The 16,609-nt window shown below is 43.9% G+C and overlaps 1 protein-coding gene across 1 annotated transcript in view; it reads left to right on the top strand.

The window, feature by feature from the left end:
• The window catches only part of Atp8b1 (ATPase phospholipid transporting 8B1), a 128,503-nt gene that overhangs the window by 73,610 nt on the left and 38,284 nt on the right, over positions 1–16,609 (top strand). Inside the window, exons 3-12 of the mRNA XM_051163434.1 lie at positions 1,966–2,063; positions 4,543–4,656; positions 6,378–6,476; positions 6,591–6,652; positions 10,350–10,422; positions 10,553–10,623; positions 12,118–12,200; positions 12,314–12,472; positions 12,721–12,809; positions 13,717–13,907. Of these exons, the coding sequence (XP_051019391.1) occupies positions 1,966–2,063; positions 4,543–4,656; positions 6,378–6,476; positions 6,591–6,652; positions 10,350–10,422; positions 10,553–10,623; positions 12,118–12,200; positions 12,314–12,472; positions 12,721–12,809; positions 13,717–13,907 (1,039 nt within the window). The remainder of the gene's footprint in view (positions 1–1,965; positions 2,064–4,542; positions 4,657–6,377; positions 6,477–6,590; positions 6,653–10,349; positions 10,423–10,552; positions 10,624–12,117; positions 12,201–12,313; positions 12,473–12,720; positions 12,810–13,716; positions 13,908–16,609) is intronic.

Raw genomic sequence — 16,609 nt, 5'->3', positions numbered from 1 at the left:
ATCAGAATTTAGGCCATTCCAGCTGTAGTCACCCATGGACATGCCTGTATTTGTAGCAAAGGTGTGAAGAGTCCTACAGCTACAGGAATCCAGGGAGATTAGAATAGTGTTGTCACCAAAAGCCTCTACCCCAGACACTAGGCTGGCTTAGAAATGACATTGGCTACAGGGTGGGAAAGATTGGTGCCCTGGTTTCACATTGCTGGGATCAAAAATACTCTGACACAAACCCATGACATGGGTTTCTATGTACATTTTCTCTTTCCCTTTTAAAGATTACACATGGTAAGACAAAGCAAATTAATGAAAGTTCTACAATCAGCTGAGTGTGGTGGCACACACCTTTAATCACAGCACTCGGGAGGCAGAGGCAAGAAGATCTCTGTAAGTTCGAGGCCAGCCTGGTCTACAAAGCAAGTCCAGGACAGCCAAGGCTACACCTTGTTTCAAAAAACCAAAAATAAAACAAAACAAAAACTCTACACCCAACCTCATGATATCAACATAAAGTTATTTTTGTATAAAGGAGATCAAATATGTGATTTATATTAGCTCACAACTCCAGGTTACAATCCATCATAGCAGGAAACTCAAACAAACAAAACAACAGCAACAACAAAAAAACAAAAACAAAACAGTGATAGGAACTTAAAACGACTCGTCAAATCACATCCGCAGCCAAGAGCACAGAGAAATGGATGTACGTATGCTTGTTACTCATATACCTTTCTCTGTTCGTGTACAGTACAGGACTCAGATTTGGGGAATGTTGCTGAGTGGACAGGGAACCCTACAGTGGACCCTAGGGAAAAATCGAGTTAGCAGCATGGTATGGTAGACATGAGAGGTGTTTAAGGAGACATCTGTTGGACAAGAAATGCTCTCCTCCGTAGCAGAGATGCTATGAACTTTCTAAAGTTCCCTGGAATTCAGATATCACAGCAGCATGAAATGAACTTGGAAAGATGACAGGCTTGTCACCAAGGGAAGGCAAGCCCAGTCCAAGATCCTGATTCAGCGGTGTGGGCCTAGCTGGTGATACCCTCACTTGCAGTTTATGCATTCACTAACTGCTTAAAGTAATGTAAATATTAGAAACCAAGTCCATGGGATTGAAATTTTAATATAGCTGTAAACTTCTGGGTCTTTGGCAGGTTTGTTTCCATTCTGTTTAGATTGCTGTTTTAGAAAGCTAATGGTCCATGAGCAACTGGCCAAGCCACAAGCGGGGCATTCACTTGCTAGAACCACAGACAGTAACTTAAACATCTGACATGTATTTTCCTGGCCTCTTGGTCTGAAAGGCTGAGAGTAAGCTGTTGGCAGGTTTGATTCTTTCCAAGGATTGTGAGATTGGGATCTGTCTTTTTTTTTTTTTTTAACTTTTCCTTTTGCTGTGATAAAATACCTAAACAACAGGACCCTAAGAGAAAGGAGAATTTATTTCTACTCACAGTTCACGGGTACAGTCCATCCTGGCAGAAAAGTCCCAGCAGTAGGAGGATAAGGCAACCATTCACCTTGTAGCCACAGCCATTCAGCAAGCATGAACACCTGTGTTAGGCTCCCTTTCTTCTCCTTATTCGGGTTCCCACCTGAGCCCATATGGGGTGCTCACAGTTAATGTAGGTCTCCCATATCGGTTAATGTAATCAAGTTAATTCCACACAGGCATGCCAAGAGCCCTGTCTCTGGTGTGATTCTAGACCCCAGTATCAGCTCAAATTGGCAATTGAGATCACCCATCACAGGTTCCAGGTTCCACCCCAGGCTCTATGGCTGTAGATTTCTGTCTTCCACAGAGAACTTCACACCATCCTCCGTTCTTGCTGGTGTCCCAATGGCCTCTTTGAAGAAGGCATCATGTCTGCAGTAGATTAGAGCCCACTCTACAGACCTCACTTTGATTCCTTTCCCAGCAACCCTCATTCCTACTGACAATTCTTTTCTCTTTCCCTTTTAAAGACTGCACGTGGCAAGTCAAAGCAAATGACCGAAAGTTCCATGAGCAACCTCATTTTATGAACACCAAGTTCTTTTGTATTAAGGAGAGCAAATATGCGGTAAGTTAATGCTAAAATTGTTTTTGTAATAGCCCAGGTTTGCCTAGTAGCTGTCATGTTTGTCAGCTTTGAATAGTGCCTTCCATCTAGGTAACCACTAGCATGGGTCTGTTAATAGCCCTCCCTCAGCGGGTTGGGGTGGCACGCGCCTTTAATCCCAGTACTCAGGGAAGCAGAGGCAGGTGAATCTTTGTGAGTTCAAGGCCAGCCTGCTCAACAAAGCAAGTCTAAGATAGTCAAGGCTACACAGAGAAAGCCTGTCTTGAAAAACAGAAGAAGAAGAAGAAGGAGGAGGAGGAGGAGGAGGAGGAGGTGGAGAAGAAGAAGAAGAAGAAGAAGAAGAAGAAGAAGAAGAAGAAGAAGAAGAAGAAGAAGAAGAAGAAGAAGAAGAAGAAGAAGAAGAAGAAGAAGAAAAAGAAGAAGAAAGAAGAGAAAAGAAGAGAAGAAAGAAGAAGGAAAGAAAGGATGAGGAGGAGAAGGAGGAGGAGCAGAGAAGAAGAAAAGAAAGAAAATGACCCTCCTCATCCTATAGAATGTCATTTTTATTAAAGTTTAACTATTCTGAAGGTTGCTAGGTGTGACTTGAAACAAAGTAGAATTATGTCAGTAGAAACCTACCCTGCAAAGTTCATGTTAAAATAAGATTTGTTAATGAAGTTTTTTTTTTTTTTTTTTTTTTTTGAAAGTAATGAGTTGACTCTGCCTTGGATGGATTTAGAGATAGCAAAGATATTTTCCTTTAAAATATGATAATTTCTTTTAAAATCTGATTTAGCACATAGACATATGGGGTTGGAGAAATGATTCAGTCTGCTCTTGCAGATGACCATGGTTCAGTTCCCAGCACCCACATGGTAACTCACAACCATTTATAACTCCAGTTCCTGGGAGTATGGCACCCTCTTCTAGCCTCTGCAAGGACCAGGCATGCATGTTGTACACATACATACATGCAAGCAAAACATTCATATGTATAAAGTAAAAACCAGTAAGCCTATTGAGAGAGAGAGAGAGAGAGAGAGAGAGAGAGAGAGAGAGAGAGAGAGGGATATTAGTTAAAAGCAGAGTAAGGAATTTACTCACCATGGCCATATTGAGAAGAGAAACAAAGAAAGCAGTCCAGGGACTTCCCGGGTCCATGTTCCAGATCTTCCCATGAAGTGAAGGTTAACCAGAGGAGGAGAGGTATGTGTAATTAAGCTGTCCCGGTCAATATGTTGACAACCCATCACTGGCCATCAGTGTCATGGCTCTAGTCAGATCAATAATTCAATCAGACAAATTGTCATAACTGTGTGAAATCTCTTTCCAGGAGAGACATCCCTCCTTAGGCTGGTATGAGGTTTCAGCCCTTCCTTCTCCCAGCATGAGAATTTGGACAATTCCAAATTCTTAGGGGCCATTGTTTCAATAGTTTGATAGCCAAAGACATGGGTATAAGTGCTTAGAATAGCTTTCCAATCCTGCTAGGGTCACTAGAGTGCCACAGCTGTGTGGCTTAGGAAACAGAACATTATTTTCTAGTAGTTCAGGGAGTTGGAAGTCCAGAGTCAAGGGGCTGACAAAGTAGGTCCCATATGGAGAATCCCCATCCCCCAACATTTGGTGCTTACCCACAATCCTTAGCATTCTTTAGTTTGTAAACACATCATTACAATCCTTGCTTCTGTCTTCTCCCAGTGTGTCTCTGTATCCAATACCCCCCCCCACACACACACCTTCCTAAAGGCAGGGGTTCTCAACCCTCCAATGCTGAGACCATTTAATATATATATAGTTCCTCACATTGTGGTGATCTCCAGCCATAAAAGTATTTTCATTGCTACTTCATAACTGTAATTTTGCTACTGTTAGAATTGTAATGTAAATATCTGTGTTTTCCGATGGTCTTAGACAACCCCTGTGAAAGGGATTTTGATGCCCCCCTCCCTTCCCAAAGGGGTCAAGACCCACAGGTTTACAACCATTGCTATAAGGGTCATTAGCATAGAACCCCTGACCCACTGTGAAGGTATCTTGTTTTTATCTGCCGAGACCTTATAGACAAATAAGATCTTGTTAATGGGTATTAGAGTGAGGCTTTAGTCTACTTTTTGGAGGATACAATCAACCTGCAAGAAATGTCTTTTGCTTTTTCTGACACAGTGGCCTTCATATTCCCTTAATAAAAGGTACTTTCCTGTTCTGCCCATGTTGGCATCCATCTTGGCCCCAAGTCCTAAGAAGTTCTATGGATCAAGAAATGTGACAGCAGATTCCATAAGGTCGCAGTCTGGTCTCTGTATCTTGTGATTTAGACTCTAAAATCATTGAAAGCCTGGGTAGAATTAAAAACTTGAAATGCCATCCTTCTTCTGCTTGGAGAATTATGGCCCTGGGTTTTGACAAGCTGTGGGTAATGGTGACTTGTGCAGGCGGGTCTACTTGGTGTATGACACCATTTACAATAATTCGTTGGTTTTTGTTTTGTTTCCAACAGAACAATGCAATTAAGACATACAAGTACAACGGATTTTCCTTTCTACCCATGAATTTGTTTGAGCAATTTAAGAGAGCAGCCAATTTCTATTTCCTGGTCCTCCTTATCTTGCAGGTAATGCCCTTTGATGCCTTGAGTTTGTTGTCAGTGACGTAGGCAGGTAAGCAGCCAGTAGGCAATCTCAAAGGTGTTTTCTGTTTTTTTCATAGTTATCTCCATAAGGGATCTGTGCCTCATGTGTGAACCAGCTCAGCCAGTGTTTAGAGGGAACAGATGGCAAAACCGTTCTGATTCTAGTTTTCATTTTTGTTTCAGATATAAGAGGGATTTAACTTGAAATCTCACACATGCTCTACCATAGAGCTACACCTTCAGCTCTCTTCACTGTTTTAATTTGAGGCAAAATCTCACCTATTTGCCCAGGCAGGCCTTGAACTTGTAGGCTTTCCACTGGAGCCTCCTAAGTAGCTAGAATTACAAGCCTGGACCAACAGACATGATTTAATTCTGTTTTTAAAAAATTAATTTTTATACTGGTGTGAGTGGCAAAGCTGTATCCCTAATGTATTAAATAAACAAACTATTTTTTATAAAACTATTTGTACCTTAAGATTAGTAGGGTTTTGTTGTTTGTGTTTGTCCCCCCCCCCCATTTTTTTTTTTAACTTAGTCACCTGTTCTTCCTTAAGGATGCTTTTGTTCGTAAAGTTTCTAAGTTATTCTCATGACTTGGTTTCACATTAGGAACACAACTGTCTGGAGCATTAGACTCTTATCTGTATAGAAATGGTTGCTATAATCAAGGGGCTCAGCACATTTCAGTCAGTGCTCCCCGTCAACCTTTGGCACCTGATATGTGGGTTATAAAGATAACATAGTCGGTTGGCTTTATCAGATTCTTTATCACCAGAGTTGGATTGGAAAACATCCAATCCACAGGGATTTACTAATAAAGCCTTAAAAATATAATAACCCGTGTGTCTGAGAGGGATGTAGGGTGTGTGGAGCAGAAAGTATAGAAAAGGGAGAAAAGAGAGCAGGAAGAAGTAGATACTCCACAGTTGTAGGGAGACAGAAGACCTGATTGGTCAGGAAAGGGTGTGTCACCGGGCAAGTGTAGAGGTGTGCACTTCAAGTCATATTAGGTTTCTCTGCAGTCAGTGAGCTACTTTCCCATATCCTCCTTCTAGAGGGAGAAAGACAGAGTCACATGTTCATGGTTTAGCTGCAGCCCATATGCATTCTCTTAAGGTATAGCAGTCCCCATTGGGGTGACAACAATAGACAGGCTATTTGCCTGCTTACTTGCTGTCTATGAGGTAAACACCAGCACAGACTTCATCTTACCCAGAAGAGCTGAGGCTAAGTATGGCGAGGTAACTTGTCCAGAGTCTGAGAGCCTGAGTGTATAGAGCTGAACACTGGACCCATCCATATTGCCGTCTTTTGTTGCATTGTGGGACCCACAGGAACCACTGCCTAAACACATTACTGTGTAGAGTCAAGGGCTGCTTCCTCCGTACTCTACCCACTCTGAATTTTTACGAATACTTTGGGGTAGTTATGATGCAAACCCTCTTTGAGGTCTAGTTAAAGCCACAGGGAGATAATTTCTGGGGACACTGTCCGCCAGACTGTTTCGTATTCCAGAAGCAAGCGAGAGCCCTCAGAATGGTGCCTACACGTCCTTTCCTCAGTGCCCTCCATTCAGTAGACTTACTTGTTCAATGATTGACATTGGAACTGGCAAACTTGAAATCAAGTACCCACTACCTGTAGGTTAGACAGGCTTCCGTGGGGCCATGTGTGTATACAAGCTTTTCATCTTCTTTTAGGCAATTCCTCAAATCTCCACCCTGGCATGGTATACCACACTTGTACCCCTACTTCTGGTGCTGGGCATCACAGCAATCAAAGACCTGGTGGATGATGTGGTAAGGATTTCGCAAGCCACTTTCTTATCACCATTCTGACCTTACTGGCATTTGTCATTGATGTCTTATACATTGAGATGATCCAAATACTACTTCCGCATCTTCCTCCCAAAGGCTCGCCATAAAATGGACAAGGAAATCAACAACAGGACGTGTGAAGTCATTAAGGATGGCAGGTACCTGTTTTTTAACCTTGCTACAAAGACTTCGTGTGTAAATATGTCTATAAGCATATTGAAAAAATAACTACTAGCGCCTGGAAGTCTATGGCACATTAGGTGTGTGTGTGTGTGTGTGTATGTGTGTGTGTGTTCATGTGACATGTGCACATGTGGACATATGCACTGGGGCAGGTACTTGTGGTCACGAGTGCATATACACATGGTGCCAGAGGTCAATGTTGGGCGTCTTTCCACAGATGCTCTCTAACTTCCTTTTGGAAATCATGCGTCTCAAGGTTCTGGGGCTCACCAGTTCAAGGTAGACTAGCTGGCAAGCAAGCCCAGGGGTCTGCCTATCTCCACCTCCCTAGTACTGGGGTGATAAGCATGTAGGTCGTGACTGAGACACCTACTCAAGCACATTAGTATTTTAATAGAGTCACCTCTGATAGACAGGTCACCTCTCCTTCAGGGCTGTGGAGCTGTACCCAAATTGGATTATATGCATCTGGTGACTAGGCCTGTGCCACCAGAATATGTAGCTCTTGCATAGTTGCTTGCTCTGGGGTGTGGCTTCTCCCTCCACCCTTCCCAAAAGTGTCCCCATTGGGGATTTGCTCATATAGGGTGTCCCCATACTTTTCCTAATTTGCCACCTAAAGTGATTTCTCCCACCTCTCCACTTTCAGGACATTCAGTGCTCGTCATTTTATGCTATGAATTGCATCAGAATTATTTGTGTAGGTGTCCCACCTCCTGGCCCAGACTATGTCCTGCATCTAGCATGCAGAAAGTATTCAATAAACTCTTGTTAAAGGAACACAGAGTATTGTCAACTCTAGCCAGGCCAACCAACTCAAGAAGCTGTAATGAGTTATTTTATGAGCAAAATCCTCAGGGAAGGACTCCAAAGTCAAGTGCTAAAAATAAGAATGAAAGCCCAACTCAAAAGACTGTTTAATGTGTCCACCATTAGGAAAATAACCCAATTTACAGCCACACATCTGCCACACTTAGTTCAAAATAGAAGCCACTAAGTTGTAAATGTTGACATAGTGCACATGCACTCTCTCTCTCTCTTTCTCTCTCTCTGTCTCTCTCTCTCTCTCTGTCTCTCTGTCTCTGTGTCTCTGTCTCTCTCTCTCTCTCTCTCTCTCTCTCTCTCTCTCTCTCTCTCTCTCTCTCTCTCTCTCCTCTCCTCTCCTCTCCTCTCCTCTCCTCTCCTCTCCTTGTAAAGGAATGGATTCTGGGCTGGAAGTTACTGCTGGTATCACCTAGAGTCAATATTGTGAGTGGGAGTGAGGTTCTTTGCTATCCCACCTCGCTGCTGAGTGTACATCAGTGACACTGGTAGTGACCAGCCCTGAAGCTAGGGAGGGAGCTCAGAGCACAGCGCCTGCTGCTGTGCCTGAAGACCAAGGCACTAACCTGAGAAGCAAGCGGGCACACATGCACAGCACACACGGGCTCTGAGGAGCATCCACTGCAGGCCCATGGCCCTGGCAGCTCTTAACAGCCAATCAAGCCTGCCTCAGTGAGGTAGGGCCCAGCAGCCTTCTCCAGGAAAATTGTCACATCATTCAGCTCAACAGAAGGGCCTCTGGGTGTCCCCAGTGTTGGGACATAAAGTTACTAATGTGTCCCTTTGTAAACTGGGATCAACACATGCACTTCTTTTTTAATTTTTAATTTTTCTTTTTTGGTTTTTCAAGACAGGGTTTCTCTGTGTAGCCTTGGCTGTCCTGGACTCCCTTTGTAGACCAGGCTGGCCTCAAACTCACAGCGGTCCACCTGCCTCTGCCTCCCAGGTGCTGGGATTAAAGGCGTGCGCCACCACACCCAGCAACACATACACTTCTAAATCATAATATAAGCAATAATTAATATAAAATTAAGTATAAATTTCTTTTTACTTCATTTTGTTCTAGTTTATTTGTTACTTTTATTATTGTTTTTGGTGCTGGAGCTTGAAGTCAGGACAGTAGACTAACCCTGCACTCTGTCACCAAGCCACATCTCCAGTGATAAGACAAGTTTGTTTTAAAAGTTCTGGTGCTGGGAATTTAAATTCTTACAAATTCGAGCAACTTGATATTAGCAGATAGTTAAAATGCATTTTAAATTTCCAGTTTTCTGTTGTTTGTGAGCACATGAGAGGAAAACATAGCAACTAAATGTCTGTGTTCAGAAAGCGGCTTACTGGGTCGTCACAGGGCATCTGAAACTTTTCCTACTCAGGGCTCCTTTTTTTGGTCTGAGAAATTTTTATGAAAGCGCAGGTATGTGGGTGTATAAAATATGCATACAAATCAATCATTGTCTGATAATCATAAAAATTTATTTTAGAACATATCTTGGACATCAGTGTAATTTCACCATTTATTAAGGATGAAATTGCCTTTTCATACTAATGGGGTGTGGTGTTTGCTTACTTGTTATATGAAGAATTAAGTCTCAGCTGAACATTTGATGCTGCAGGACTTAGCTCGGCTTCTTAGACACTTTTCAGTTGGCTAGTATCTTGACACTTTTGAGTCACCGCTGCTGGCAACTCAGTTTCAGATAGTACGTAGTACAAATGATAGACGTAAGTTTAAGGCTATAGCGGAAATTGTTGCAAATTATGTCCCAATCCCAAGCCAGAATTTATTTAATGCTTTGTTTTGTTTCGCTTTTCAAAACTCACATAAGCAATTCAAAACCAGCAAATTTTTAAAGTTAATTTCTGGCCTATCATACAAAGTAAAAGAGCTTCATTATGACATTTTCATATGTGTCATATTTTATTCTCAACAGTTCCCTTCCGGCATTTTTTTTTTAAGACCAAGCACTCTAAAATAACATAATACAAAGATGTACTAGTTTTCTGAGGAATATGACAGGAAATATTAAAGTCTTTGTTCTCCGCAGTTAAACAGTCATGTCTATAAGAACAGAAAACACTTGTGTGTACAGTGAAAACGCTACGGTCCATAAGAAGCGATAGTCTTGAGCCTGGGCTGAGGCATTCCCGGCAGCATTTGCTGGCAGAACCACGGTTGCAGTGAAGTGTTCTGACGTAACATGGATGTACACTCTCAGACACACCCCAGGCTCCTTAAGCATTTGACTTTGAGTCATTATGTGTTCATGAATCTATTCCTGTTGGCCAAAATTTCCAAAATCCTTACACTCAGCTACATGACCTCAGATGGAACAGCTGCCACAGGTTTACGGAGCTGTGTATTTGCATGCACCAAGTGTGAAACCCTTTGGGGGCGGAGCACTCCAGTTTGAAGCCATTTTAAATGATGATGCATTAGAACCGGAGTTATCCTTTGGAATTTAAAGAATGAGAGGAACCCCACTTTAAGGCCTGTGAGGTCTCTTGGTGGCCTCTAGGGGAGTCCTGTGTCCCTGGCCTCCTTGCACCAGCACTAAGCAAGTGGTAAGTGGCAGAATAAACAAATAAATAAACAAACAAAACAGGGAGGGGCACAAGCCACTGTCCCCACCACATATCAAAGCGCCCCCTTGTGGAAAGAACACAGGGTACGCCAGTGCCTCCCAACAGGAAAAGATCATTTTTGTGGCCTCATTGTAAAGGAGAACATGCAGCAAACACTTTGCTGAGATTTGCACAATTTTTTCAGAACATTTGACACCCAGGAAGAATGATAATTTCTTGGCCTGAAACTTAAAAACCCAAATTGCTGTTATTTTTGACTCTTAGGTTCAAAATCATCAAGTGGAAAGATATCCAGGTTGGAGATGTCATCCGCCTGAAAAAGAATGATTTTATTCCAGTAAGTGGACAGCTCCTGTGTCTCTCCTCCTCCTCATGCATACCCCGCCACCTCACCCCACCCTCATCCCACCCCCGTGTTTCTTCTACCCTGTGGACCCTGTGTGACAGGCGTGTCTTGGTTTCCACAGGCTGACATCCTGCTGTTGTCCAGCTCGGAGCCTAACAGCCTCTGCTACGTAGAAACGGCGGAGCTCGATGGGTGAGTGCAAATCGAATGCAGCTGTTCCAAAGCTCGCCTGGACGGGAGCACGCATTGCGCGGTCTGGGTAGGAGGCCTTGAGCGCTGACCTTTGCCTTGGCCCCGGTCTGACCAAGTCCAAAGCGGACTGACTCTTCTTTTTCTATAAAATAGAGCTTTCCTACCAAATTCCCCACCTCCCTTCAAGACCACATACCGGAGCCCCTTGCAAACTGCTGAGCAGTGACCATGCTCACGACGTGACCACGGGTACTATTATATCTTCAGAAATGAGTCTAGGTTCTTTGCCAAGAGACAATTTTGAATTCTCTTACTATTTTTAGAATAAAGTGCTGTTTTTTTTCCCAGCAATTTTCAGTAGATTTATTGAGGACTTAATCACATGTAAACATTTCTAAATATTAGCTCATTTAATTTTTGTTGTTGTTGCTGTTTTGGTTTGTTTTGGTTTTTGTTTTTTTGAGACAGGGTCTCTCTGTGTTAGCCCTGGCTCTCCCGGATTTGCTTTTGTAGACCAGGCTGGCCTCAAACTCACAGTGATCCACCTGCCTCTGCCTCCGGAGTGCTGGGATTAAAGGTGTGGGCCACCACACCCGGCTTCATTTAATCTTTTTTACAAGTATATTATTATTATCACATAAAGAAGCTGAGGCCCAGGGGGGTAGAGTAGACTGGCGAAGATCACACAGGAAGGGACAGTCATGGCTCTGCTCCCTGTGGCCCTTGTTCCTTATACCCCAGATATGGACCCACAGCTTTATGAAGAGCTAGCCTCCCAGGACTGGAAAGCTGGCCTTCCCTGCCCTGTAGATGAACTAAGTGATCATCCAGTCTTAGCAGAGACATGACTCTTATTCCCGGTGCTGAGAAATTCTGAAACGCTTGAGAGGTGAGAAGTCCCTTCATAATGGCGGAGCTGGGATCACCAGGCAGCCTCCAGCTGAGTGGAGATTCCTGTGTGACTGCTCCTGAGAAGGCAGCCTGGCCCTCCTGAGTGATGTGCCCGCCCGCCCGCCCCCATGGAGCGCTCACACCTCTGTGCTGTGGTTGGAACAGCCTAAATATTCCCACCACTTCCTTTTCTGGGTAGAGTTGCCTTTTAGAAACACGTCCAATTGACGTCTCTAGAGAGTATATGGACAGAAGGTACCGCGTAGGGTGTCCTCACTAAGTCTGTCTTCCATACCATTGTAGCACAGCAGTGTACTGTAGACCAGGCTGGGGGCCAGGAGTACACTTGAAGAGAAGGCTGCACTTTGTCTGAACTTGCACAGTGGCACACAGCAAAAGGACACGGCACATCTTAGCTTTATAATCTTGCCGAGCATCATATTGGCCCATCTAAGCTCACAACTCCTTTGAAAATAGAACAAGCTAACAATTAAGTGTCACTCACTCCCAGAGAGGCAGAATGTGACTGTGTGGAATTTTCTTTTTGTTCTTTTGAGCTGCAAATGATGCTTCTTTAATTCTTTCCCATCCCCTTCTCTGTAGAGAAACCAATTTAAAGTTCAAAATGGCCCTGGAAATCACAGACCATTATCTCCAAACAGAAGATAACTTGGCCACGTTTGACGGTTTGTACAGAAGTTTTCTTTTCCTTAACTCTAGTTAAATACTCTAACTCTATTGGTTAAGCCCAGCCCTTCTGCATTTGACTGACTATGTAAGTCATACCTTTTAAAAAAAGGTTTCATCGAGTGTGAAGAACCAAACAATCGGTTAGATAAGTTCACCGGCACGCTGTTTTGGAGGAGCCGAAGCTTTCCTTTGGATGCTGATAAAATCCTGTTACGTGGCTGCGTGATTAGGAACACCGACATCTGCCACGGCTTGGTCATTTTTGCAGGTACTTCCTGAATGTGCTTCGAGTTCTTATGATTAAAAGAAAGAGCGGAGCGTAATGGCCCAGGCTGTTATCCCAGCACCCAGGAGGCTGAGGCAGGAGGGCTGATATGCCAGAGCCAGCTGGGACTAGATAGGCAGACTTTGTAGAGAGTTAGTGGTGGGAAATGCATTTCTGTCCTTTTCCAATCAAAATCACAGAAAGGGTAATAATATCAACATGCTTATTAATTGAATTTTCCATTTTTTTAGGTGCTGACACTAAGATAATGAAGAATAGTGGGAAAACCAGGTTTAAAAGAACTAAAATTGATTACTTGATGAACTACATGGTGTACACGGTATTTATTCTTCATTCTGGTAGATGGGAGACTAGACTGCTGTCATTTGCTCTAATTTTGATGTATGTTTTCCTAATGCAAGGTGATCTTACATCTTTACATGGGAGTGTTCAACCCATGCATTTATGATGTCACACACTCCTATAACATTGAATCTGTATGAATAATTACCCAAATATGGCAGACATTTCCATGCCTTTCAAAAAAAGAAAAAAATATGGATATGGTGGCCCATTCCTGTATTCACAGCATTTGGCAACTAAGACAGGATTGAGAGTTCAGAGCTGACCTGGGTTACAAAGAAAAGCCTGTCAGAAAACAAAACAGGACTAGCAATCTAGCCCAATTGGCAGAGAATTTGTCTAGCATGAGTGAACTCCCTCTACCTCCTAAGCAGAGTGTAGTGGCACGTACCTTTCTTCCCAGCACCCAGAAGGTGGAGGCAGGCAGATCAGAGAGACTATAGTCATCCTCAATTATATAGGGAGCTTAAGGGGTGCAAAAAAAGAAAAACAAACAAGACTTTTATCCAGTATTTTCTGTAAACCTCTCAATTTGGTATTCTTTGAATTTGCTTCATGTTAAGATAAAGCATCGTCGCAAACAATATGTTATTGTTCAAAGTGGTAATAGCGGAGAGCTCCCCTGCCATATAAATTACATTAAGGGCTGAATATAAGACATCAGCTCCTCTTTTGAAATATTATTCCGGGACGAAAACCTCATGCCAAGAAAAGCAATGCCATAACCTTGTAGGCTTTCAAAGCACCCTTACCATCCTGCTTTCTTCTAAATGTAATATTTTTGCAACCCATTAAAAAGTCATATGTATGTAAAGTACTAATGTTATTAGAATCTGTGAGATGTCTGGTGTTGGAAACTCTGCTTCTCAATCCATGTCTTCTAGATCTTTATTGTACTCATCCTGGTTTCTGCCGGCCTTGCCATTGGCCATGCCTACTGGGAAGCACAAGTTGGCAATAATTCCTGGTATCTCTATGATGGAGAAAATGCCACGCCCTCCTACCGGGGCTTCCTGAATTTCTGGGGCTACATCATAGTGCTCAACACCATGGTGCCCATCTCTCTCTATGTCAGGTAAGCCTGGCCTCCCCTTGGCCTCTTGCTTTTAGGCAAAAATGTAGTGTCCTATCTGGGCGGTGGTGGCGCACGCCTTTAATCCCAGCACTTGGGAGGCAGAAGCAGGTGGATCTCTGTGAGTTTAAGGACAGCCTGGTCTACAAAATGAGTCCAGGACAGTCAAGGCTACATAGAGAAACCCTGTCTCAGAAAAAAAGAAAGAAAGAAAGAAAGAAAGAAAGAAAGAAAGAAAGAAAGAAAGAAAGAATGCAGTGTCTTTTCCCAATGGAGCGCCTTCATGTTTAGCAATAGTTGTTTCAAAGGTCAAAAGGAAGAAGAAATTAAGTTCCACTTTGGAATTGAGGGTGAGGTGGGGGAAGGACATGAACTTTGAGTGTCTGCTCTGTGCCAGGCACTTTCTATCTTGTCCTCAGTGCAGATAAGGCCAGTGACATCCCACGGTCAAAGGTGACAGTCACCTTTGCTTGGCGAGTCCTTCTTAGTGGATTCTAACACACAGGGTCCAAACAGTCTGGGAGAAGGTAGATTCAGAATGCTATGTGAAGATTCTTCCTTTCCCAGAACCTTCTGTATTACCATTGCTCCAGCTTTGCTTTCCTGTCAGTCCCTTGTTTCCTGCCACTACCTCCTGGCAGGAGAGGTGTCCCCTGCCTTCCTTTGGCCTCTCTAAACGCTATTTCTCTGCACAGTGCCAATCCCAACCCCAACAAAAATCAAGGTCACAGTTCTCTGGTTTATAATCCCTCTTTGTCTTCTGCTGCTTCCTTCTCATATCAAAGTCCACAATTATTGACCAGTTGGGTTTGGGTCCTTTGGAGGGGACACTGTGCCTTGTAATACATAGAGTATCCAGTCAGTCATTGCCCCAGTGAGCCTGGCTCTCACACTCAGGTGTCACTAGAAGCTTGTACTTCCTTTACATTTTATCTGATTTTTAACATGTTACCGGTATTCTCTGAGTGGGAAGTAAATCGCTGGGGCTGCCGTCTGTTCAGTAGCCACTTTAAAAGAAACCAAGATGGCGGTGCTAATGAGATGGCTCAGTGGGCGAAGTGCTTATTGGGCATGCAAGAAGATGAGTTTGGGTCCCCAGCACCCACTTAAAAGCTGGACATGCCTGTGTGTGCCTGTAACCCCAATGCTTCAGAGAGAGGGATGGTGGGAGGGTGCAGGCAGACAGGCAGATCCTTGGGGCTCACTGGCCAGCAAGCCTTGCCAAAATGTTGAGCTCCAGATTCAGTGAGGGACACTATCTCAGAATATCAGATGGAAAGGCACAGAGGAAGACCTCTGATGTTGACCGCAGGCCTTCACACGTACATGAACAAGCGTACCATGTATACCATGCATGGCTCTTCGCAGTCCTTTTTAAGACAAGATCTCTCACTGAACCTGAAGCTCTCATCAGTGTGGCTAGACTGACTGTCAGGAAAGCACTGGATATCCTCCTGAACCCCCTACCCCCACCCCACACACACCTCCTAGTGCTGGAGTGCATGCTGACATTGCTGTGTCCCGCTTTCTATGTAGAAGCTGAGAAATCAAGCTTGGGTGCTCAAGCTCACTTTACCCTGTTTGTTTGTTTGTTTGTTTGTTGTGTGTTTTGATTTTGATGGGGGTCTTTCTTTATACTCCTGGCCTGGAACTCATGTTCAGAGCAGGCTGGCCTTGACCTTGTAGCAAGCCTTTTGCCCCTGTCACCTAAGAGCTTGGACTACAGGCACATCCTACCACACCTGGTGGTCCGTACTCTTTCATGTCCTTCAGGCCTTGGCTCAGGTGTTACCTTACCCCATGGCCTCTACCCCCCCCCCGCAACCCTCCTACTCCCTCCCCATCTAAATGGTCACTTCCCCTCTCTATTGGTCTCTATCTCCTGTTCTCTGCTTTCATTGTCTTCAGAGAATGTGCAGGCCCTGAGAGTTTATGTTTTGCTGGGCTGTTTTTGTTTGTCTGCTTCTGCCTTGTTTGCAGTGTTCTACACTAAACGATACTGCTGTTTGGAAGGGAGATCTTCTTACGCAGCCACGTGCTGCCCACTTAGCAGTTGCTGGATATATAAACAGCCTTGAGCTGAGTTTTAAGATGAATATGATCCTCTTAGGATATCTCCTTTTGGACATTCTATAACGTCTAGGAATTTAGGAAGTGAATATACTTTTCCCACAGTGTGGTAAGCAACTAAGGTGCTAGTTGCTTGTTTGTTAGTTTGTTTGGTTTTTTTTTTTTGGTTTTTCAAGGCAGGGTTTCTCTGTGTTAGCCTTGGCTGTCCTGGAACTCGCTCTGTAGACCAGGCTGGCTTCGAACTCAGGGAGATCCGCCTGCCTCTGCCTCCCAAGTGATGGGATTAAAGGTGTGCACCACCACCACCTGGCTAGGTGCTGGTTGCTAAAAGACTCCATTCATTTGAGCCACGATGGTGTCTCACCTGGTGGACGCTAATTCACTTTGCACAGGTGAACTTGGCCGTCGCAATTGTCCCTAGGTGTGAGGGGCAGGGGACCCCAGTGTAGCTTTTAAGCTAGGTGACTTCAAAACAACAAAACTTTACTTTTCCTGGTTCGGGAGACTGGGGAGTCAACGATCAGGGGCAGCATTCTCGGTAAGCGGTCAGGATCTGTACTTGTGTCACAGATGCCCCCTTCTTACATTATCTCATGGCCAAAGAGCAAACACGCTCCCTTGCCATTTGTGAGCTC

This window comes from Acomys russatus, chromosome 20 (assembly GCF_903995435.1).
Source record: "Acomys russatus chromosome 20, mAcoRus1.1, whole genome shotgun sequence".
Classification (NCBI taxonomy): Eukaryota; Metazoa; Chordata; class Mammalia; order Rodentia; family Muridae; genus Acomys; species Acomys russatus.
The sequence above is the reverse complement of the archived record's forward strand: the minus strand, read 5'-3'. Positions and strand labels throughout refer to the sequence as shown.